This window comes from Mandrillus leucophaeus, unplaced genomic scaffold, assembly GCF_000951045.1.
Source record: "Mandrillus leucophaeus isolate KB7577 unplaced genomic scaffold, Mleu.le_1.0 Scaffold413, whole genome shotgun sequence".
Lineage (NCBI taxonomy): Eukaryota > Metazoa > Chordata > Mammalia > Primates > Cercopithecidae > Mandrillus > Mandrillus leucophaeus.
Window position 1 is genome coordinate 983,001 of NW_012104399.1, and position 24,241 is coordinate 1,007,241.

General features: G+C 39.2%; 1 protein-coding gene across 4 annotated transcripts in view; it reads left to right on the forward strand.

The window, feature by feature from the left end:
* The window catches only part of CDC14A (cell division cycle 14A), a 180,290-nt gene that overhangs the window by 152,857 nt on the left and 3,192 nt on the right, over positions 1–24,241 (forward strand). For 2 of the 4 annotated variants that reach the window (XM_011992532.1, XM_011992529.1), the window contains exons 12-15: positions 1,919–2,034; positions 3,111–3,158; positions 5,214–5,336; positions 6,052–6,578. In XM_011992532.1, the coding sequence (XP_011847922.1) occupies positions 1,919–2,034; positions 3,111–3,158; positions 5,214–5,336; positions 6,052–6,502 (738 nt within the window). In that variant the 3' untranslated portion in view covers positions 6,503–6,578. Of the gene's footprint in view, positions 1–1,918; positions 2,035–3,110; positions 3,159–5,213; positions 5,337–6,051; positions 6,579–11,884; positions 11,964–24,241 lie in introns of those variants that run through there. The other 2 variants (XM_011992530.1, XM_011992531.1) reach the window with 2 other exon arrangements.

A 24,241-nucleotide genomic window follows, 5' to 3' on the forward strand; every position in this document is an offset into this window, starting at 1 on the left:
TATTCTTCAGTTAGATCCCTAATTTTATTGGATCTCATGTTATCTTTCCTTTTTTCCTGAAGAGCATATCCTGTAATAGTTTTCTCAGAAAGATTGTATGGGTAGTAAATTTTTATATCTGTTTTACTTTTATACTTACCTGAAAGGTTGAATTTTAGAATTACAGGTTGAGAATCATTTTATATTTAGAATTCTGAAGGTGTTTCTAGTGGGAAACATAAAGAGCCTCCTAGTTGGAGGAACAACCAGCATTCCTAGTTTTCAAAATCCTGCAAAAGCACCTGGTTGACAATGAAACTGATTGTGGTAAGGATTCTGTCAGCTCCTAGAAGCTTTCTTGGCCATTCTCATGAGGGCCTATATGCTTTTTGGCCTCACCTCATATTTGGGACACTCTGGCTCTGTGCTGAGTAACTGGTAACATCCCAGCACGTTGAGTGCTTACTGCAGCCTGGTGAAGCTAAGCCCACCTTCTCAGGTGGACTATCCCACTAGCAAGCCTAGCTGTCAGACCTTCCTGATTCCTGTTCTTGCAGACTTCCTTTGATGGTAGTAAGTTCCTCCCCCGTTGGGGTTGTATGAATAGAATTGAAGGGTAAAACTGATTCCTGGAGATTTTTTAGAAGTGCAACTTGAGACTCTAAGAGAACCCTCTGTCATGAAGACTCTATGATCCTGTGACTATTGAGCTGGTATTCTTCTTGGGCAGGACGACTTTTCCTGGGGTCTTGGGCTGTGTCACTTGTACCCATTCTTTAAGGGATTGCCTCTAGGAAGCTTTTGTCCTTATTCTTTCTTTCCCACTGGCCTTGTGCTCTGCATTTCTTTATTTCTTTTTTAAACTCAGAGATGTGATAGTGAGATTTGGTCTTTTTACTCAGGACATGCCTACTGAGTCCCAGGGTTACCTGTGGAACCCAACATAGGTGGCAGGGAGTGAGGAGGTATTGCGATCAGAAATGACTCAAATGTGACTGATGGAAGTATATTTTTCATCAAACAAGAGTTCTAGTTTTAAATAAGGGAGGGGACTCTTATGGCTGGGAGGGATTTTAGCAAATCCAAGCACTTTGATTTTTCAGTTGAGGAAAAAAGGCAAAATACAGTCTTCACTGGTGCAATGACAGTGTGCTGTGGCATATATTTTAGAAAGAACATTGCATCTTGGGACGAGAAATCTAATTTTGAAATCATACGAAGGTCATTAAGAGTTTATGGGAGCTTGGGCAGTGTTCCTAACTTCCATGAGTGTGTCCTTTCTTCATCAATAAATTAAGGGTATCAATGTCTCCCCCTGCATCAGCGCTGTTGAAGAGACTAGCATTTGAAGAGACTAGCCTGGTACTTCTATTTTTCAAACAATAAAGACTTACTTCAGAAGGAAAGATCTAGTGAACAAGGTCCTTTAAATCCTTCTGAAAAGAACTTGTGTGCTTTTAATAGTGTTAAAATAATTACTGTGTTAATAACTTACTGTATAGATATCCTAAAGTATTTTTATCTTGTATTTTTGTAAACAAGTTGTGGAATTTGCAGTGATGGCTCCTGGTAGTATCTAAAAATATGTTTGTACTGCATCTGTGGGCCCTTCTGTATCTAGGCTATATTCCAATGCACGATTGTGTCTGCAGGAGAGAATCTCCTCTGTTGGGGTCCGTTGTAACAAACAGCTCCTTTTATATTCTCCCACATCTATTCCCATGCTTCTTTGATTTGGAATTTGACTTGTTGCCTGTTGAACTGGCAAATAGTTGAGTGTTCTTTTGTGTAAACTTCGACAATGCTGATTCATAGTACCTCTAGTGACTTAATCTATATTAAGATAATCTGTATAAAATGTATCTATATATGTAATCTATTAAGAAACCTATATAAAGCCAAATTTTGACCTTTCTATGGAATGGGTATTTTTTTCCAGAATAACTTAGAAGATGATGAAGATGTGGAAATGAAAAATGGTATAACCCAGGGAGACAAACTACGTGCCTTAAAAAGTCAGAGACAGCCACGTACCTCACCATCCTGTGCATTTAGGTAGATCTGTTTTAAACACTTCAGTTCATAGTGTGCTCCCCTTTGTGAATAGAACATTTAATCTTCTCTTTAATCTGTAATCTTCTCTTTTGAATTTTGTTCTACAAATTCTAAGTTTACTATTTCGTGTTGTTTATTAATTATTTTATCACTGTTGGGAGTAGCTAAAGTTTAGAAGTTTACCAAAAGCAACTGCTGCATCTCAGTCTCTGGAATTCTACCTTAAGCTGCAAAGCAGTTATCTCTGGGACTGTTTCAAATTCTGTTTGGATTTCTCCCCTTCTGCTGTGAATGAGTTTCTTGTCCTGTGTTGGATCCTCACAGGTGTGCCGAGGCTTTTGTGTTGACTCATAGTGTATGGAAAAGTATTGTATGCCAGTCTCTGGCAATCCAAGCTAAGTCCTCAGCTTTACCTTCTATTTTTGAAAATCGAATAAGCAATTCTTACCTGTGCGTGTAAAGTTATAAGCCATCTTGACTTTGAAGTCTCAAGTTACTCACCGGAATCAATGATGGGACTTGCGTTCCGATCACAACATTTGAAACCTGCTGGTAGTTCAGATTGGGTTTAAAAAAAGGTTGTGGAATTAAAAGGTGCAAACATTTGTAAATATCATCATTTTTTAAAAATTTCAATATACTGGGTGGCAAGGCCCCAGTCCACAGATTAATATAATGGGAAGCAGCAACATTGCTTTGACTTATAAATAAGAGACACACATAGCAGAAGGATGTGTTGCCGGTATGACAAACACCAAACAGATTCACAGGGAATTTAGCTTTCATGTGTCATCTGGGAGAAACTGTAGCACTGTAGTCAGATTGGGTCTTTACTGAGTTCCTGATCTAAGGAATAAAGGTTCATATTGCTCAAAGATGAGGTTATCATTTTCTGCAGTATTATGAGAAAAGGGGATAGCAAGCCTGGTTCTGGGTAATCTAGGATCCATTTGCAAGGTTTCTCCCTTTTGCTAATTTAATATTTTTACTGGTTTGATACCATTTGATGTGCCTTGTGGTCTTTGTGAAAACATGTGGCCTGGTGATATGTGAGCATCTGTTTTCGATTTCCGCAGGTCGGATGATGCAAAAGGACACCCAAGAGCAGTGTCCCAGCCTTTCAGGTACTGCCAATGAGGTTCAATGTCTAGTAGCTTATAAATATATGCTTCCTTTTAGCCATGTTTCCCAAGTCTCAAACATGAAAATCAACTGTACACAGCTTTTTGATTTTTAAATTGCTTCCTTTCTCTTCCATATTGTTTATGCCTTATTTTTAATGCTCACCATGAAAAGGATTTTTTTTTTTTTTGCTGGTATGCCCACAGGGCTGTGTGGTGGTGGTAGAGACATCAATGTATTTTGTGCTCTTAGCCCATTGTGGGGGTCTCTCAGAAACTACAGGTGCTCTGCATCTTTCCTTTCCATCTAGTGATAGATCTAGCTTAAATTGTTTCCATTTTTATTTGTCCTCTTTCCCTCTGTTTTTTCCCAATCAGCATGCATTTGTTCTCCTCCTTTATTTTCTAGTCTTATTTTCTTCTCTACCTTCCTTTTGAAGAGAGAACACTAGTTTTGTTCTGTGGAAAAATGTCCCCTGAAACCTCCTGGAGTGGTACCACTATCCAGTGTGGCACTCGGTGAGAGCAGTAGAGATGTTTGGTCAAGAGTGTTGATGAAATAGGGGAAAGAAGCTCTTCACCTGCTGGTTCTTATTCATTCTTAGGTTTAGGACTGTTTAGTGAGGGCAGTTCTAAGAGGGCTCAAGCTTCCGGAACTTCTGGAGAAGCTTGAATCGCTTCTTGGTCGAATTTTTCCCGTAGAAAAATCGCTTCTTGGTAGAATTTTATTTTGAAGGCAAAACATGAGCTTAAGCTGCTGTTTGGAGGGTGGATAATGAAGGAAAGAGTCTACAAGTGAATAAGCTTTTCTCTAGCAGAGAGGAAAACAGAGTTCAGCTACATTAAATGATTTATCTAGGATCAAATAGATTTGATATTCAGATTATGACTGGGCCCTGGCTATCCAGATTTGGGTGTTTTTCCTTTTTGTCCACTTGGCAAATATTTATTGAGCACCTGCTTAGAATCCAGCATTGTGCTAGCCACTGGGAATTGAAATGAGAGAGAAGTCTTTGCCCTCAAGGAGCTTATATCAAGTAACGGAGATAGACAAATATCAGATGATGCAATATGGTGTAAGAGCTATGATTTACTATGAGAATATATGTTGAAACGTATATTGCTTGGGAACTCAGAGAAGGCTTGCTTGATGAGGTAACAGCTGATTGGACCATTAAAGGCTAAGTGTGATAGGAGTGGGTCAAATGGACATGGAAGATAAGAGGTAGAGGATGGGAAGGAGATGAGTAAATGCCCTGGCAGGGAAAATAGCCTGTGCACACTGGACAAATGTGTGGACGCTACCGATTCAGGGAACTCAAGGCATTTTTGTGTAGCTGGAATAGAGATGTCCAATGCGAGAGCGTGGAAAGAAGGACCTGTCCAGGTTTTGGAGGGGTTGCATAAGCCAAGCCAAAGAGTTTCTATAGTCTTATGGGCACAGAGGAAAGATGAAATGATTTAAACAGTGAAGTGACATGATTCACTGAAGGCTATTCACAATTCGAATTGTTTAGGAAAAAGATTAAAAGATGCCACTCATAGTCAAGGGTAAGAAATAAAGATGGCCTCGCCTAGGGTAGTTGCAGGGTGGAAAGGAGAGGATGGATTTGAAATATAAGAAATGGAATCTAAGGTTGTGCTGAGGAATGAATACCAGTGGCGAAAAAGGGCAGTGACCCAAGAAGACAGGATCATGGCTAAGAGCAGGACTTTGACTCCTGGGTTTGAATCCCAGGTCTGCTGTTCACTAACTGAGTGACTGGATGAGGAACTTCTCCTCTGCGTTTCTGTTTCCTCACTTGTAAAGTAAGGGCAGCAATAATAGCTCCTTCATAGGGTTGTTGTGAGGACAAGCTGAGCTGACATCTTTAAGGTTCTCAGAACAGTACCTGGCAGAGTTAGCGCTGTGTCAGTATTGGCTGCCGCTGCTGTCATCACTATTAGGACCTGTCATGGTATCTTTAAGATTGATTAATTTATCTTGTCCTAGCTAGTTGCTGAATGTTTAAGATAAGACTACTTTATGGTGACACTTTGCCATTTTTCTCCACAAAGATTAAGTTCATCCCTGCAAGGATCGGCACCTACCTTGAAGACATCAAAAATGGCACTGTCCTCTTCAGCGACAGCCAAGAGGATCAACAGAACTTCTTTGTCTTCAGGTGCCACTGTAAGAAGGTAATTTTTCTCTCCCTCTTCCAAGGTGCTGGTTTGAGGTAAAGGAAGCTTGCAGCAGGCAATGAGTTTGGCTGCAGTTTTGTCAGAGCAGGGGATAAGGGAGAAGAGAAACCACAGAAGACCCTGTGATCTTCTGGGGCTTCCGTTCCTGTCTTGGAAGGCAGGAGACAAGGCTGTGGAGGCAGTGGTGCAGAGCGTGCTCTTCTTCTAGTGAGTCTGCAGCTGGCTTAGTGTGATCCAGAAAATGGAGTTCAGTTGTATATACAAATGATATTGTCATTTCTCAGTTGACATGTATAGGCAGGGGAGAACTAACCAAAATGGGTAGGGATGTTTGATGTAGTCGTATGATTGAATATGTACTTAAGTCTGCTTTTAATGCTCCCCTTACATGGCCCTTTTCCTTTGCTTCCCACCCCAGGGTAAATAAAACTCCCTGATGTTCTGTTTCGAGATCTATAGTCAAAGTGTTTTAGCCAGTTTCTTGGGTCCTAGTTAACTGCTTTTGACAAAGAAACTTGATATGTATAAGTCAAGGCTACATATTATCATAACACCAAGGGTGGTGAAGAAGCCATCTTGACATCATTCACATTGATCAGTATTGTCTTCATCATGTTCCCCTAATGTCATGAGTATGTTTTAGAAACATGAGCTCCGTGTGAGTGTACACTGTTGTCTGTTTTTTCCCTCCTCACTTGTGTTTTCCATTCAGCTTTTCCATAAACTCCCGGCTAGCCAGTTCTCTAGGGAACTTGAATGCTGCAACAGACGATCCAGAAAACAGAAAGACCTCCTCATCCTCTAAGGCAGGCTTCACAGCCAGCCCGTTTACCAACCTCTTGAATGGCAGCTCCCAGTCGACTACCAGAAATTACCCTGAGCTCAACAACAATCAGTACAACAGAAGCAGCAGCAGCAACGGGGGCAACCTGAACAGCCCCCCAGGCCCCCACAGCGCCAAGACAGAGGAGCACACCACCATCCTCCGACCCTCCTACACCGGGCTTTCTTCTTCTTCAGCGAGATTCCTGAGCCGTTCTATCCCTGTAAGTTCGCAGACACCACCTCCTGGTCCTCAGAACCCTGAATGCAACTTCTGTGCCTTGCCTTCCCAGCCAAGGCTGCCACCAAAGAAATTTAATAGCGCCAAGGAAGCCTTCTGAGCGATGCCTTCCCTCTGTGCTGTGAAACTGTCTATGCACTACATTCTGCTAGCTCCTCTTCAAGTAAACGCCACGTTTCAACTGGGTTTTCTTCCTTCTTTTTCTTCCTACCCTGCATTCCTTTATAAGTAGTTTCTCTTAAAAAGGAAATAGCTTTCATTCTTTTGATTATGGACATTGTTGACTTCAGTTACTTTTCAGTTGTGTTTCCAATCACTCTGACTATCTGGTGCAAAGCCAGGAGCTGATTCATACAGTGGATAGCATTTGCTGGGGGTGTGCTGGTTTGGGAAATTATGGCTTTTTCCACATCATTTATCAGTGAATGAATTTTGGAGTATTGACATGTGGAAAGTGCTGAATGAACACTATCTTCCTAGAACTAAGCATTAGGCCCTTGAATATTTCACCCCCTGCAAGGAACTGACCCAGAATAAAATAAGTGGCAAGTGGAAGATGTTTCTAAGAAGGGCTTATAGGTAGGTACCTGGGATGCAAGTGGAGGAGCAAGCAGAGTATCAGGAAGGTGTTTAAAAGTAGCCAGCACTCTTCTAGAGAAAGGTGGGAAGACCTCCAAACACATCTTACCAGTGAGATCTCTATTTAGGTTACCAAGCTCTCTTTAACAATCAGCAATACCTGGTAAGGTAAACTCTGTTGGTTAACTCCTATTATAAATTACTTTAATCACCTGTTTTGATTGCCTCTAGGGGTATTGAGATCTATAGGAATGTGAGTTTTGACCTGAGGGTAACAAGGACAAATAGGAAGCAGAAATCAATCCTGTGTATTAAGGAGATACGAAGCATGGTTTGCAACACTGATTGTACTCAGGGCTTGAGCAAGCCCTGGGTGTCTTGGAAGGCTCTGGCCTGGCATCCCTTCATACTCTCTATTCTTGAAACATTTCCTCAGCCATCATCTAGGGAGTGCTTGCTTCTGTAGAGAAGAGGGGAGGAGGAAAGGTGCTGGTGGCAGTGTGCTGCGTATGGTCCACTCAGCAAAACAGGAGCCCCATGGTTCATCCTTAATGACATTCACTTTCTTTAGTTGGCAGTTTAGAAACCATGAGGATGGGCCAGGAGCAGTGGCTCATGCCTATAATCCCAGCACTTTGGGAGGCCAAGGTTGGTGGATCACCTGAGGTTGGGAGATCGAGACCAGCCCGGCCAACATGGTGAGACCCCGTCTCTACTAAAAACTCAAAATTAGTGGGGCGTGGTGGTGCGCGCCTATAATCCCAGCTACTCGGAAAACTGAGGAAGGAGGATCCCTTAGAACCCAGGAGGCAGAGGCTGCAGTGAGCCAATATCGCGCCACAGCACTTCGGCCTGGGTGACAGAGTGAGACTGTCTCAAAAAAAAAAAAAAAAAAAAGGAAAAAGAAACTATGAGGATGAGGATGTTTTCTAACATGAGAATGCAGAATGTTTATGTGTGTGTGTATGTGTTCATATTTGGGTGCATTAGATTCATTACCGCTCTTATCCCTACCTCAGACCTCTTTTAAAATTTGTTCCCACTCTGTCGACTCTCAACCCATTCCCTAAGAGGAGCCTAGCGTATCTGATGTTCCCTGTCCAATTTTACAGGCATGAGCCCCCGTGCTTGGCCTTGGCATTAGTTTAGATTCCTTTACAGATTAGGGTCCCAGGAAACTGCCAGCCATCTACCCCTTAATCTGATGCTGACCCCACTATATGAATTGGGTGTATAGGTATCATAAAAACTTAAATCCATGTAACTAAGGATTAGATGTAAAAAGATAATATATTTACATTTTCCTAACTATATGTATAAATCATATACTTTCCAGCATTCGTTGAACTCAGTCAGCGTTTTCACATACTGACTGTGGATCAGCCTCTTTTTTTGGATCAGAATGCAGATCTTTCCATTTTCAGAAAAAGTGCTAGAGATATATAGATAATCATACAGTCACGTGCTGCCTAATGATGTTTTGGTCAATAACAGACCACATATACAACGGTGGTCCCGTAAGATTATAATGGAGCTGAAAAATTCCTATTGCCTGGTGATGTCATAACCCTCATAGGGTTATAACTGCAGTACTCATGTGTTTGTGGTGATGCTGGTGTAAACAGACCTACTGTGCTGCAGCCATATAAAAGTCTAGCAGTACAATTATGTACAGTGCATAATACTTGATAATAAATACCCGTTACTGGCTTATGTATTTACTGTACTATACTTTATATCATTATTTTAGAGTATACGCCTTCTCCTTATTAAAAAAACAAGTGAACTGTAAGCCTCAGGCAAGTCCTTCAGGATGTATTCCAGAAGAAGGCATTGTTGTTAGAAATGACAGCTCCGTGTGTTACTGCCCCTAAGACCTTCCAGTGGGACAAGATGTGGAGGGGAAGACAGCGATATTGATGATCCTGACCTGGTGTAGGCCCAGGCTGATGTGTGTGTTTGTGTCTTCATTTTAAACAAAAATTTAGAAAGTAAATACTAAAAATATTTAAAATTAAAAAATAGGATAAGGATGTAAAGGAAGAAAATATTTTTGTATAGTTATACGTACAATGTTTATTTTAAACTAAGTGTTAATTTCAAGCGATTGGGAGTTGATAAAAAATTAAACAATAGTAAACTAAGTATTATTACAAAAGAGTCAAAAGTTAAAACAATTAAAAAGTTTATAAAATAAAAATGTTACAGTAAGCTAAGGTTAATTGACTATTGATAAAGAAAAATTTTTAATGCAGATTTGGTATAGTATTTAAGTGTACAGCATTTATAAAGTCTACAGTAGTGTTCAGTAATGTCCTGTGCCTTCACATTCGGTCACCACTCACCCACTGTCTCACCCAGAGCAACTTCCAGTCCTGCAAGCTCTATCCATGGTAAGTGCCCTTTACAGGTGTGCAATTTTTAGATCTTTCATACCATATTTTTACTGTTTATTTTCTATGTTTAGGTATGTTTAGACACACATACTTACCATTGTGTTATAGTTGCCTGCAATATTCAGTGCAGTAACATGCTGTACAGGTTTGCAGCCTAGAAGCAGTAGGCTATACCATTTAGCTCTGGTGTGTAGCAGGCTCTATGGCTTAGGTTTGTATAGGTGCACTCTGTCATGCGCACACAACAATGAAATTGCCGAAGGATACATTTTCAGAGTGTATCCTTGTCATTAAGTGACACATGACTGTGTAAATAGATTACATACGTAAAGGTATTGTATAATCCACACTTATAGCTGAATGCCAGTAGCATTGGTAGCTTGACAAGAATAATGTTCTACTTTTTTGTTTTCCTCTTTGCTGTTAGAACCATGGCGGCATTCTTTAGACAATTGTTAATCTCCCCTAATGATGTTTACATAACTTGATTTGGGTCTCGTTCCATATTTTGTTATTTCTTGTCACTTCTCCTCCTCCTCGTCCCTCTTCTGGCTAGAATAGAGTGATTTTTAAATAATTGAATTTAAGAAATAGTCTGTGTGGGCAGTTGCTGCCACTTCACTTCTCCTCTCTCCTAAATTTATCATCTTATTGTAAAGAAAAGCATTTATAAATAGAATTATCAACACAACATTTTCCTCCCTCTCACCCTCCCTGGAAGTAAGCAGCAGCAGGTCTTTGCAGCAGACCCTCCCCTCTTTAACTTTGCTTAGAAAACCTCCTGTGAGAGGGAAAGCTCCAAGTCCTACTTCTGCTGACTTGTGGTCAAAAAGCTAAATTATGATGAAAATTCCCATTTTGTGTGGAATAAGGAGATTATGAGTTATTTTTGTTTATGGTCCAGTGCAGCTTGTCTAGTTATACTGGGTTTATTGTCTAAATAAGATCATCCTTCTAGTTCTAGTACTTCTGAAGATGTGAGATTAAAAGCCTTGAAGAACTAGAAAAATCACTCAATAAAAATGTTTTAAAAATCTTAGGTAGGAAAATGAAGTCTGCATGGCAATATCCTCCCAGAACCTTTAAGAAAGACCCAGAAACTCTTAGGGGATGGGGTGATGGGTATTTAGAGGGAATCTAATATTTTAAAAGCTACAATTAGCATCTCTTTTGAAAGCTGCAATTGCTCACTCACTTTTTGCAGCAGTTCAGCCCCCAGAAAAATGTAAAAATGATTTCCTTATTCTGTCATTAAATCGTTTAACACAGAAAACAAGAACAAATGTTAAGGATTCCTTATGGTTGTGACAGAATGCTGAGGAACAGTCAGATTTTATTTTTATTCATTTGTCCTCTTTTGCTAGTCTTGCAGTTTCTACTGCCCTGTGCAATGCACACACAAGGTTACATTTTTGTTGACCCACTTACTGTGAAAAATGAGTTTCACTCCCTGACACTGAGAGGAGTTTTCAAATGCTTAAGAAATGAGGGACATGTGATTATGGTGTAGGTGGGGTGGAAGTATTTTATTAAATTGAAATTACTTGTGGTATCTGTCTTGAATATTTGCTATGCTTTATTTTTATAACACTTAATCACTGGATTACTAGTCATCTACATTGACCTTACCTGACCCCCGAGTCTGAGTTAGGTCATGTTGCTTCTCCCATAAGCCTCTCTACATCCCGCCTTGGTCTAAATCAGAATACTCTTTTTCAATCGGAATTTGCACCATCCACTAGACTATATGCTTTGTGAGGGCAGGGATGGTTTTCATAGTTATATGCCCTGTGCATGGCATATATTAGGCACTCATTAAGTATTTGTTGATTAGATAAAAGGATGGATGGATAAATGAATGAATGCTCTATAGCTTTAATAATACAACTATGCAATAAGTAAAACTTGTTATAGCCTGTAATAAGCTTTGTTATGCACTTTACTATCTTAATCTTCAAACATTTGCAGGGATATTCTCATAGTGAAGGTTGTAGGTAATGTCAGTGGTGCTGTTCATTGTCTCGGAATTTTTCCTTTCTTCTCCATTCAGTTGCTTCCTCATCCCTATTGTGTTTGAGTCTTTTATGAGCTTCCTAACTTGTCTCTTTCCACCTTTAATTCCGACTTTAAAGTAGGATTGGCAGACTTTTTCTGTAAAGGGCCAGATAGTAAAGATTTTTAGCTTTGTGTCCCAACTATTCAACTCAATATATAAACGAAAGGTGTGGCTATGTTAAATAAAACTTTATTAACAAAAATAGGTGGTCGGTTGCATTTGGATAGTGAGTTGCAGTTTGCCAACCCCTGCTTTAAAGCATTGCCAGATAAGATGTGTAGATTTCAACATCTTATTTCCCTGTTCAGAAATGACCAGTGGTCCCCTAGTGCTAGAATATAAATACTGACTTTCTTTGCTGAGCTTTCAGGCCCTCTGTACTGCATTTCTGTAGTATTATATCTTTGCACCAGCATTTACCTTGCTTATTCTCTTGTCCTCTTCTCCCACTATGTTCATGCCTACTGCGAGTCTTTAGGAAGCCCTTTCTTGGAAGCTCCCTGCCCTCCTTATCAATTTCTCATCTTTAAATAAAGACATATATTACCTTCCATGTCTTCTGTGAAGCTCTCCCCAATAAATGGAATCCACCCTATCATTAACACTTTATTTTATCATGTATGCTATTACATACATGAACATCTATATTTGTTTACATATTGTCTGTGTATGTAAGAATTATCTACAAATTTAAACTTCCTTTTTTAGACATTTCAAAAAATTCTTTTATAGTTCATGGTTTCTAACACAGTACTGGTCACAGGTGGGAATTAAAAATTAAAATACTCATTTGGTTGAAAGTTGAAAGCAAAATGGAAATGAAATATTGTGTGCTTCCTACTTTCCCTTAGCATTCTTATATGACAGTTGAAGTTGGCTTAAATGTAGTTCTTTTTTCTAGTGTCAGTAGCATTTTTATACTCAGTTGGTTAATGCTGCCCCTTGGTTATGAAGACTGTGTGGATGTTTTCCATCTCAAATTTGACCAATGTAAGAACAACCTTGGTAGCCTATGAATAGGTTAAGTTCTTCTGTGTTCTAACACCAGGCAGAATACGTACGTATTTTAAGGAATTGTTGGTCCTTAAAGTAGGACCTGGAATGAGGTCAAAATATTAGAATCTAGCTTTATAAAATAACCAGTTTGATGAAAATCTGAGTGATTGGCAGTGCACTAAAGCACGGTTCATTTTTACTTTGGAATAATGTTAGTGCTGACAGTGATAAACTCCTTATTGATTGTGTGAATATCCATTCCCAGTAAAGTGCTAAGACTTTCTAGTGGTACGTAGTAGTGTTTCCTGATGTCAATTTGTTGTCTTTTCCCTCTGCCTAGTCTCCATTTTAAAAATTGGTCATCTTATCCTGATTTTAAATATGACATTTTTATTAGTCTGCTTTTGTTGCTATTAAGAAATACCTGAGGCTGGGTAATTTATAAAGAAAAATAGTTTATTTAGCTCACAGTTCTGTGGGCTGTACAAGCATGGCACCAGTAATCTGCTTGGCTTCGCGTGAGTCCTCAGGAAGCTTACAATCATGGTGGAAGGCAAAAGGGGATCTTGTGTACCACATGGCAGGAGGGAACAAGAGAGAGGGAGGATGTGCGAGGCTCTTTTAAGCCACCAGATCTCAGGTGAACTCATAGAGTGAGAACTCACTCGTTACTGGGAGGACAGAACCAAGCCATTCATGAAGGATCCACTCCCATGACCCAGGTACCTCCTACTAGGCCCACCTCCAACACTGGAGTCACATTTCAACAGGACATTTGGAGGGGATAAAACATCCAAACCATATCAATATTCATTTATTAATTCATATTAATATTATTAAATATTAACTAAGTGTTAATATTTATTACAGTTAAAGATTAGTACTAGCTTTCTATTCTTTTGTTGTATATTTACGTTGCTGTGGTTTTTCATCCTTCCTCTTTGTTGTGGCATTACTTTAGATTTGATGTAATTTTTCAGCTAAGGGATACTAACTATAAATCAAGAACATGAGCTCAATCTCAATATTGAACCACACCTTTGGCATTCATTCAATATTGCGATTTTCTTTCTCTTCCCAAGCGGACCTGAGAATGTTACTTGACAAAGCATCAAATCGTTACGAGGTCAGCATGGTTCAGATGATGCCTTTACATTTGCATATAAGCTATTTATATGTTTGCAGTATTTGTAGATACATGTTAACTATAATTTAAGTTTTCAGTGTTAAATAGTGGTTTATGTTAATTTTCTGTATAAAGCCTGTCAGCTATTTTTGACTCTACTTTTGAAAAGACTTGAAAACATAAAACTTGCTTTAAGTGATAAGGTTGATCAGAAATATATAATAGGTGAGGATTAATTTATATTCTCAATGTATTAGAGTTATGAATCACCTTGGTCGTTCAGCTTCATTTTATACTTATGTAGTGTCAATAATACTACTAGGTCAATAGAAAAGAGTCTTATTTTAATCTTGCATCTTATTTTTTTGGCTAGGAGTAAAAGAAAGCAAGTGCTTTTTATATACCTATAAAAGCTGGCTGGGTGCAGTGGCTCACACTATAATCCTAGCACTTTAGCAGGCTAAGGCAGGAGGATCACCTGAGGTCAGGAGTTTGAGAACAGCCTAGGCAATACAGAGAGACCTCATATCTTAAAAACTGAAATTAAATGAAATGGAAGCTTATCCAACTAATAAAGCTATAGCTAATATTTATGTAAGTGTCTACCATGAGCCCAGTATTTTTTTGGTAGAGCAAGGTAAGACAAATACATACAAGCCATTGTCCTCCACTAGATTAAAAACTTCATGCAGGCATCTTCTGGTGGAATTGATTGCTCTTGTTTTTCTGGTCCTTTCTGTTTTTGCTCTGCTGCCAGAATCCACTTAAAATACCAGTTTCCTAATGTAAGTCTTTGTTTAACAGCTTCTGTGGTTGAAGAATAAAACCAATTATTATAAGATTTTTCCTCTTTTTTTCCTGAAATTCTGTAGTTTCACCATAATATAGCTATATACAGATTCATTATAATTTATCTTGCCTGGCGTCAGTGTGTACTTTCAATCTTAGGGCTGCATGTTTAGTTATGGAAAATTCTCAGCCATCATTCTTTTTTTTTTTTTTTTTTTTGTAGAGAGTGTCTTGCTATGTTGCTCAGGTTGATCTCAAACTCCTGACCTCAAGCGATCCTCCTGCTTTGGGGTCCCAAATTGCTGGGATTACAGGCTTGAGCCACCACACCCGGCTCCACTATCTTTTTGGATGTTGCTTTACTGCCTTTCCCCTTATTTTCTCCTTTTGCAATAGCCCCACAATTTTTTAATATTTTTTATTTATTCATTTTTTTATTTTTTTAGAAGGAGTCTCACTCTTGTTACCCAGGCTGGAGTGCAATCTCAGCCCACTGCAACCTCCACCTCTCAGGTTCTTCACCTCCCAGGTTCAAGTGACTCTCCTGCCTCAGCTTCCTGAGTAGCTGGGACTACAGGTGCATGCCACCATGCCTGGCTAATTTTTGTATTTTTAGTAGAGATGGGGTTTTGCCATGTTAGCCAGGATGGTCTCAAACTCCTTACCTCAGTGATCTGCCTGCCTCGGCCTCCCAAAGTGCTGGGATTACAGGCATAAGCCACTGCACCCAGCCAATAGCCCCCAAAACTTATAGTGGAGCCTTTCAATCTGTCGTTAATATTTCTTACCTTCTTTTTATATTTTTCAGTTCCTAAGCTCTAGCTGTATTCTGATTGAATTCCTCCTATTATTTTTCAATTCATGAATTTTCTTTAATGTCAGTTCTGGAGTATATCCCCCAATCCACTGACTTTTGATTTCAGGGGCTATATCTTTCCTTTCCAGCATTTCTAATTTGATCCTTATGATAGCCATCTGTTCTAATTTGGGCCCGCCTGTTTTTGTTTTATGGCTTCTTATTCTTTTTGTGTGTGTGTGTGTGTGTGTGTGTGTGTGTGTGTGTGTGTGTGTATTTTTTTATTTTCACCTGGAGGATCTCAGGTGATAAGGCATTTTGATATTGCCTTGTTATTTGCATTTCACCCCGTTAGAGTTTGCCTTGTGATTGCAGACTTTGTCAGTTCTCATAATGTTCATTTTCCTTGTGTGTTAGGGAATTTTGGTTCGTAGTTTCAGAGTGCTTGGGAGTTTTTGTGTGTTTCTCTCCTCTCTCTGTTTTTCACTCCTCATCTGCTGACCTTCTTGTTGGCTCTACCTGATCATCTAGGCCTTTCGGTTTAGAAAGAGACCTTAATGACCCAGGCTTCCATCTCTTGGTGAGCTCCTCCCAGGCTTGCTTCTCAGGCAGGGATGTGGCTCCACCTTAGCCCTGGCCCGAGAGCAATGGTCCCAATTTCTCTCAGCCTCCTTCCCCATGTGGGAGAGCCTGACTCCACCCCTGATTTCAGGCCAGGGGCTTTTCACCTATGTACCCACATGAATGGAACACCTAGCCACCTCTGCAGGCTTCCAACTGTGTAGCCAGAGTCCTACCACTGTCTTGATTGTTTCTGGGCCACAAAGGTGTTGATCTTGCTTTTTAATTTCTGCTGTGCCCTTTATTTCTTCTTCATCTTTAAAAATATTTAATACATGCATACAGAGGGTAGTTTGGAGTGTACCATGTTGACATTAAATAGGTCCAGTCTCTGCAGCTTGCTGTTCAGTGCCTTTTTCAGCCTTCCCCAACCAGCTTTCCAAACTCATTTCCCTCCACTCCTGAGCATGAACCTTCTGCTTCTACCAGGCAGTTTCTTACGTCCTGGAATGTGTGCGGCTCTTCCTACCTCTGTGTTTTTCTTACATGTTAGGTCCCCAACTTGGTATCCCGTCCTCCCTCCCTTTGCTTCTCACCTCCTTTCCATCAGGAGTTGGCCTAAGTCCAACCTCCTCCTCTGTGAAGCCTTCCTTAACCTCACCAGACCATGGCAATCCTGACGTTTTTTGAAGTCTTTCTGTTTGTATTGGTTATTGGCCTTCCTCATGCCTCTTTCGTATTGAGAGTCACCTATCTTGTGTATGTGGGCCTTGAATCCCCACTGAATTCCTTGATTGAGGTTAGAAAATGTCTTTTATTTTTGTTATCTCTGAAGCATCTGGCATTGAGCTATGCTTACCTGTTTGATTGTGGGTGTACTCAGTCCATACTTGCACCTTTTCTAATATTATGTAGGTCATCTGTTTCTTCCAAAAATTTGAATTTTACTGTGTGCGCACGTGTGTGTCAGATCTTTAACTTAGAAAGGCATATTTTTATTGCAACTCCCTCTTACACACACATACGCATACATGTGGATGTGCATGCATGTGCAAACAAGCACAGACACCACGTGCACATTACCTGTAAAGTCATTGGATTTGCCCGTAACAGAAACCTTTGGTAAATGACACAGGCTCTCCTTGATAGTGAATGTCTAACCAACTCAAAGGTTGATATATGTGGGAGAGAACTGTTTTTATCAGTTTAGAAATAGATATTTTTCTCTCTTGGGCAGACTGTTGTGAGTCCTTCAGCCTTCTGTTATGAAAAAGCAGTAGACTGTAAGAGAAAATCAAGAAGTCTCCATTTGAAAGTGAGCAAAATAAGATTGACCCATTCTATCTCATTTTCCCTTATTTACTCTTTAAGTACACATTACTTACTCTCTGGCAGCTCCTAAATATTTATGGTTAAGAGGGGAAAGGCTGTGTTCCCAATTCCTATTAGGAACCTCGTTTCCATGCTCTTCTGCCTTTTGCAAACATCATCCAAGGATACTCATATCTTTTTGTCCTCATCACTGTTATTACCTCCCTTCATCCCTGGAAGACTTTTGCTTTCACTTTTTAGCTGCCTAGGCACTGCCAACATTCTGGACAACTGTAACATTTTTCTAATCATTATCATCATCCACTGTTTCTTGAATACCTTCTATGTGCCTGACATGGTATTAGGTACTTTATATCCATTCTCTTACTTATTTAACCTGCTATTTACAGATGGTGAAATCAAGACTCAGAGTGGCAATAACTTGCCCAAGGTGTCACAGTGATCTTATTTTAAACTTTCTTAACTTCAGTTATCTTTATCTTTGTTCACTTGAAAATTCGTTGAGTAAACCTTCTTATTGCTTAGCACATTGCTTCTGACATCTTGAATTCTGCCAGCCTCCTGTAAACATTTCCCCCTCCTCCTAACTCTGCTCCATGACCTCTTTCTGACCCTGACTGTTTCCCCAGCCATCTCAGTTCACCTCTTTCCTTCTGTAGCCTGCATAGTCATTTTTGCTTCCTTTTTCCAACATTCTCACTTCTACTTGGACATTCTGTAACCACTTGATTACCAGCCTCCAAAATTAGATCAATTCAACCATCTGTTGTATCTGTTCCTCATCTCTCTCCTGTGAGCACTGTTGGAGAAAATCCCTTAACTTTGCCAATTGGCTCCATCTCAAATGTGTTTCTAATCTACCCGGCCCTTCAGTGCTCCTAATTAGTTGTCTTATCCCTTTTTGGCTCTTTTTCTCTTCCCCACCTGGCTGTTCCAAAACTTTTTAACATTTTTCACCAACACAACCCCTTTGACCCTGCTTTGAAATCTGCTAAGAACATAGAATTTATCAGAAGTAATTTCCTCTAACTTGCCTCTTCTCTATCTCAAAGTTTATCTGCATCTGGACTCATCCATTTCTTCCTTCCCTTTTAAATCCAAAGAAACCCTACTGTTTTCCAATGATAACTCTACCTACCTGTGCTGTTCTTTCCAGACTCTTCCATGAAGTTGCCCTAACCACTTCCTTCCCCTTTTATATCATCAGCCTCTTCCCCTCCGTTTGCAGGTCTCCTCACCTGCAAATGTGCACATCCAAGTTGGTAGGCTGGTGGGGGCTGGGGAGGAGTCTTCCCTCCGTCCTGTCTTCCTCTCACAGTTTCTCCTTTATGGCCAAACTTGGGGAAAGAGAAGCCTGCACTGCCCCCTCCCTTGTCTCTTTGGTACTCCTCCGCTCTGTAGCTGGGAGGTGGCCCCTCATTCTGGTGAAAGTCTCTCCCACAGATTACTGCCAACTTCTTCAAGGCCAGATCTGATGGGCTGCTGTTAGTCCTTCTTCTCCTAAGCCTGCCCCTTAATGATTGTCCTTACATTGACTCTTTCTCTTTGGGTAACCTCCTGAGCATTGGATCTACACTCCCAGCTTCCTCTGGGTGTTACCTGGGATGGAGAGAGTACAGGTTCCTTCTACTGCCAGCTCCTCTTTGGTTTCCTAGCCAAATCATCTCATCTTTATTCATCTAGTCATCCAAGCTAGACATTTGGAGCCATCATTGACACTACTTCTACCTGCCTTTCCCTCTGTCACACCAGTTACTAAGTCCTATCAAGTCCCTCTAAAATGCCTCTCTGTCCCTCCATCCTTACCACTGCTGCCCTAATTGGAGTCTTCATGAACTATTGCCTAGCCCTTTCTGTCTTCCTGTCTCTTGCCTTTAATCTCTCCTCTGTACTGTTGTCAGTGTTAAATTTCGGAGACACAGAGCTAATCAAATCCTTCTCATGTTTGGCTTCATTCAGTGGCTCCACTCTGCCTACTGGGTCAAGTGTGGCTCCCCTGGCTTGGCATTCAGGGTTCTTCCCTGTCGGGCTGTGTGCCTCCCTGCCAGCCTCCTCTCCAGCAGCTCTACCTGGCATCTGACCTGCATTTTGCAAGAGTGCCATGACCTGCCTTGAGCCTGAACCTTAGCACTTGCAGTCTACTCTGCTTTCCCTTCTTTCTCTGCTTGGTTTTATATTTCTTGACCTGGCTCAATAGTTATCTTTTTGATATGCATTTGCGACTCATCTAAACAGAATGGCTCTTCCTGTTTCGGCTCTCCTAGGAGTGCTGACACTCTCATATTATAGTCAGTTATACATGATTCTCTCTCTCCTCTGCTTTCCTTTAAGCTTCTCTGAAACATGTTTGTTTCCTGAGGTTCCATAGTACAGTATTAAGTGCCTAATAAATATTTATTGAACTAAAAGTCGGTTAATGTATCTGGGTTTGTGAATGTTAAAGTGCTTAGGAGCCTGGGTCTCACTGTTAGCGTATGAAGCACTAACAAACAAGTTTCCACCTTTAGCTTTAATATATGGTATTCTGGGGTTGTGTATTTTTTTTTCTACAAATGTGGCTTTACACTAAAATAAGAGAAAATAAATTTTAACTGAGTTTGCATCAATATAATTTTGGTGTTCAGATGAACTGAAAACACTCATGTAATGGTTGGCTGAGTCAAGCTGGGTGTCAACAATCTGTCATCTAACAATCGAGCTCTTTGTGATTGTTGAAAAGCATATATTAAATTTCTCCAGAAAAAAGAATCTATTAAAAATCATGTAGGAAGGTGAAAGACTATTTTATATAGCATTATAATGAACCCAAATTGGCTTGTTAAGTCTTGAAGTCCCTGAAATGCACAGAGAACACTATGGGAAAATGTACACACGCCTTTTGAACCTGATTTTATCACAAACCTTAGTCTTTTTATCTTAATATGATGCCAATAAAACCATACCCAGCTACATTTTATCTAGTGTTATTGGAGGAAATATGCATCATATTAGCAGAGGCAAATTCTTTCAGTATTGTACATATTGGGTACAATATATACTACTTGCGTGACAGGTGCACTGAAATCACAGACTTCACCACTATACAATTCATCCATGTAGCCAAAAACCACCTGTACCTCAAAACCTATTAAAATAAAAAAATAAAAAGTACTTTCAGTATTGTGAAACCACAGTTATGGAAATAAGTATCAATGCACACATCACATTTTCTGTGTTAATTTGTAAGCAATACAAAAACTGAAAACACTGTTACAAAGGCATAAAGAGACATAGGAGTACAGATGCAGTTATAGGTGTATTTATTTTTTCCCATTGTTGTATTTGTTCATTAAAACTTAAAACACTATAGTTATGTATAAAATACCATGTTGCCAAGCATGTATTTTTTCCTTTAATTTCAATCCCATTAAAACAAACCATTTTTATTTTAGGTGCTTTTTGCCTCTGTGGTTATAACTTAAACCAGGGATAACTAGTATACTATGTTTTATTCCTTAAAGGACTTGGGAAAATGTAGGAAAGAAAATATCAGTGTGGCAAAAAGTCCATGAACATTTCGAATCAGGATTTTGACCTCAGTAGGATGCTAACATTCCAGGCCATTGGATCCTTTGGTTCAAGTTATTTGAACATTAAGACATGGTTACATTCATTTCTGTCAAGGACCTTAATCTTTCATTATTCTTTATAATTTGCTGTTTTTGATAGCTAACATGTTTTATTTACTAACCATCTGTACAATATTTATATCTATAATTATTAGACATTTTCCTACCATGATTAGGTAACTGGGCTGTTTAAAAAAGAAACACCTCCAGAATAGCTAAAATTTTAAAGTTACTACCTACATCTGCCAAAACAGATTAGTAGCAGATTTCCAGAACAGAACAAATTGTCTTGATCTCCTTACCTAACACTTTGTTTTATGTCAAATCTTACTGCTTTCAGGGAACAAGACTTCTTGATGGAAGCTTATATTTTGACATAAAAATTTTGGGGGCTGCAAATGTAAGGCAATTTTATCCTTATTTTTCAGGTTGAATATTGCTACATTATTAATTTTATGGTATTCATACAATAAGAATACCACATATTCATGATAAACTTGATTTGGTCCTAACTCACTATAACTCTGTTGAACTTACTAATTATATGAGCTTGAATATTATATTTGAGAAATTAAAATCTCTTGGTTATATAAACAAGGGCTAACTTCTAACATAATATTTATACTTCAGGTTTCGCTTTCTTTATAACCATCTTCATTGTCATTGTTATAATTTGTTTTATATTTCAGATTCCTTAATTCATTATCATAACAACAAAAAACATTGGCCAACCAGAATTAAAACTTTAATCAATCATAATACTTAAGCATGGATGTTCTTATAATGAAAATTTCTTTTAAATTTATAATATTCATGAAAATTCTTTGAATTCAGGCCTGATGAAAATCATCCAAAAATGTATTTATCTTTTAATGCAACAAATATTTTTTAATAATTTTTTTAAATTCACTCAGAATCACAGCTTGCCTAAGGTCATTATTTGTCCCTGTTACGGTGATAGAGAATGTTGGATTGAATATGTAGTGATCACAAGACAAATGCTGGCTGTCTTGAGACATTATGGTAGCTAAGGTTTTGAGCTTTAGAGTCAGACTGCTAGGGTTCAAATTCCAGCTCCACCAATTCTTAATTACATGAACTGGGGCTAATTACTACTTTGTGCCTCAGTTTCCTCATCTGTAAAGTGGGTTGTCTCAAACATTTAATATATGAATATGTATAAGCTGTTTAGAACTGTCCTTAGCATATAGAAAGTACTCAAATATCTAGCTCAGAATAATTGACATGTCAAGTAATATATCTAATTTGTTAGGAACTTCAGATAGTTGTATTTAATCTATTTTTGAATAATAAAACCAATAGCAATAATATTTTTCATGGAATTCAAAATGCAAATGCAATTTTACTATAACATGTAATTTCACTATAAAAATTAAAAATGCTAGTAACTGGCTATTGTCTTTTCTGGGATATTAGGAATTTTACAATACATGGACATTTGGAAAACATTGTAGTTTGGTAGTCCTACCTGTGACTACAAAAAAAAGCATGAAGCTATGCTTTTTTACGATGTGTATTAGGTCAAACCAGGCACTCATATGGCTTATCTATCTATCCCACCTAAGATTTCAAATGGAGAGTACTTGTGTTTCTCCTTGAGGTTTCCTCAACCGTGGCTGAGTACAAATGACCCAGAGAGACCTTCAGCACAACCCCATAGGATAACCATGTGATACTTGAAGTTTAAATATTCCTGTCATCCAACACTGTTGCTCCCTGAATAGAAAGGTCTCACGGTGTTAGTTATGCTTTTGTTAAGTGAATAATCTTGGAGACTTGAACAATTCTCTTCTCCCCTCAGTGCATTTCTTTTTTTTTTTGAGACGGAGTTTCGCTCTGTCACCCAGGCTGGAACGCAATGGCGTGATTTGAGCTCACTGTAGCTTCCACCTCCCGAGTTCAAGTGATTCTCCTGCCTCAGCCTCCTGAGTAGCTGGGATTACAGGAATGTGCCACCATACCCTACTAATCTTTTGTATTTTTAGTGGAGACGGGGTTTCACCATGTTGGCCAGGCTGGCCTTGAACTCCTGACCTCAGATGATCCACCTGCCTCGGCCTCCCAAAGTGTTGGAATTACAGATGTGAGCCACCATGCCAGGCCCCCTTAGTGCATTTCTATTAAGATTTTTATTTTAGATTGAAAATGAAAGGAAGTTAATTTGTTACAAAATACTGATGTCAGAATAATTTGCTAAACCCTTTTTACTGATCTTTTATTTCCCTTTCCTTTATGCCATATAAAGAAACCATGGAACATGTTTTGTTTTGAGGACTTTGGTATTATATTTTTATCGCCTAGTGCTTAATAGATACAACTGATGGTTCTGTAATTATTTGTCTAATGAATTGAACTGGTGGGACAGAAGGTCCATTCGTCGGCCAAATGGTGTCATCATTTGTTTGCAGAGGGCTGCAGGGCCAGTTAGGCAACATAAGAGAGCAAATTAAGGGTTTGGAAAAGGAAATAGTGGGGCTTGTGGTGAACTGTATCTGAGGCCAGATGAAACACCAGCCAGGGCTTGTGAGCTCTGTGTGAAAGTAAAGGCTTTGGCCAGAAGACTAATGAATATATTCTCCATGTGCATAATAGAAATCTTTAAAATGTTCTAGACTACTTCTGTTTTCCAGTTCACTGGGTACTATGATTCATTAAATAAGTAAATAAATAAATGAATAGATATGGGTGTGTTTATATATATAAATATATGAAATATATGCACATATACATATTTGCCCCCTCTTTATTGAGGTACATATGAAATACTTCACCCTGTAAAAAAGTTGGCTTAACAAAGGTCGCTTGTCTAATGTTTATTTGCTACATCTCTGTTTATTGATAATTGATGGAGCTTGCAATAACAACTTCGTTCTAAGTTATATGTAATATGAAGAGTTTTCTAATTTCTATTAGTGACAACGTGCACAACTTTACTAACTGGAACAAAAGTAAAAGTTAAATATTCTCAAAAAAGCACTAGCTGAGCTACACACACACACACAGACACACAGACACACACACACACACACACACACAACATACCTTTGTGGCATTCTTATAGCTGGGGGACTTAACTGGCTCTCCCCTCTGACTGCTTGCCAGACTTAGAAGAAACCAAGAAAAAGCACGTAGAAAAATTTTTTATGCTCTAATTGCGAGCGTGTTAGCTGGTGTCCCTCAAGTGGAATGCATATGAGCTTCAAGGCTTTTGACCAATTTCACTGGACTTCCTCAGGGTCTTACCTCTTTTATTCCCACTGTGGGTTCAGGTATATTTATAGTATAGTGCTCTGATTCTTGATAATCTCGCTCCTGTTTTGAAGTATTAGCATGAACCACATACAAGAAAGTTAATAGCCAAACCTTTTCCATTTTTCCTACAGCTCTTGAAACTGGCAGCCTTGAGAACCACCCATTTCCCTTACTACCTCTCACCTAAGCCTTCCTTGGTGCACAATGTTAACGTTACACTACATGTATTACTATTTAATGTTGACACCGCTGTCTTTTCATTTCACGTCTGTTATGATATTGTGGCTTTCGCCCTTTGCGGTCAGGGACCGTAACTTTTTGACACAC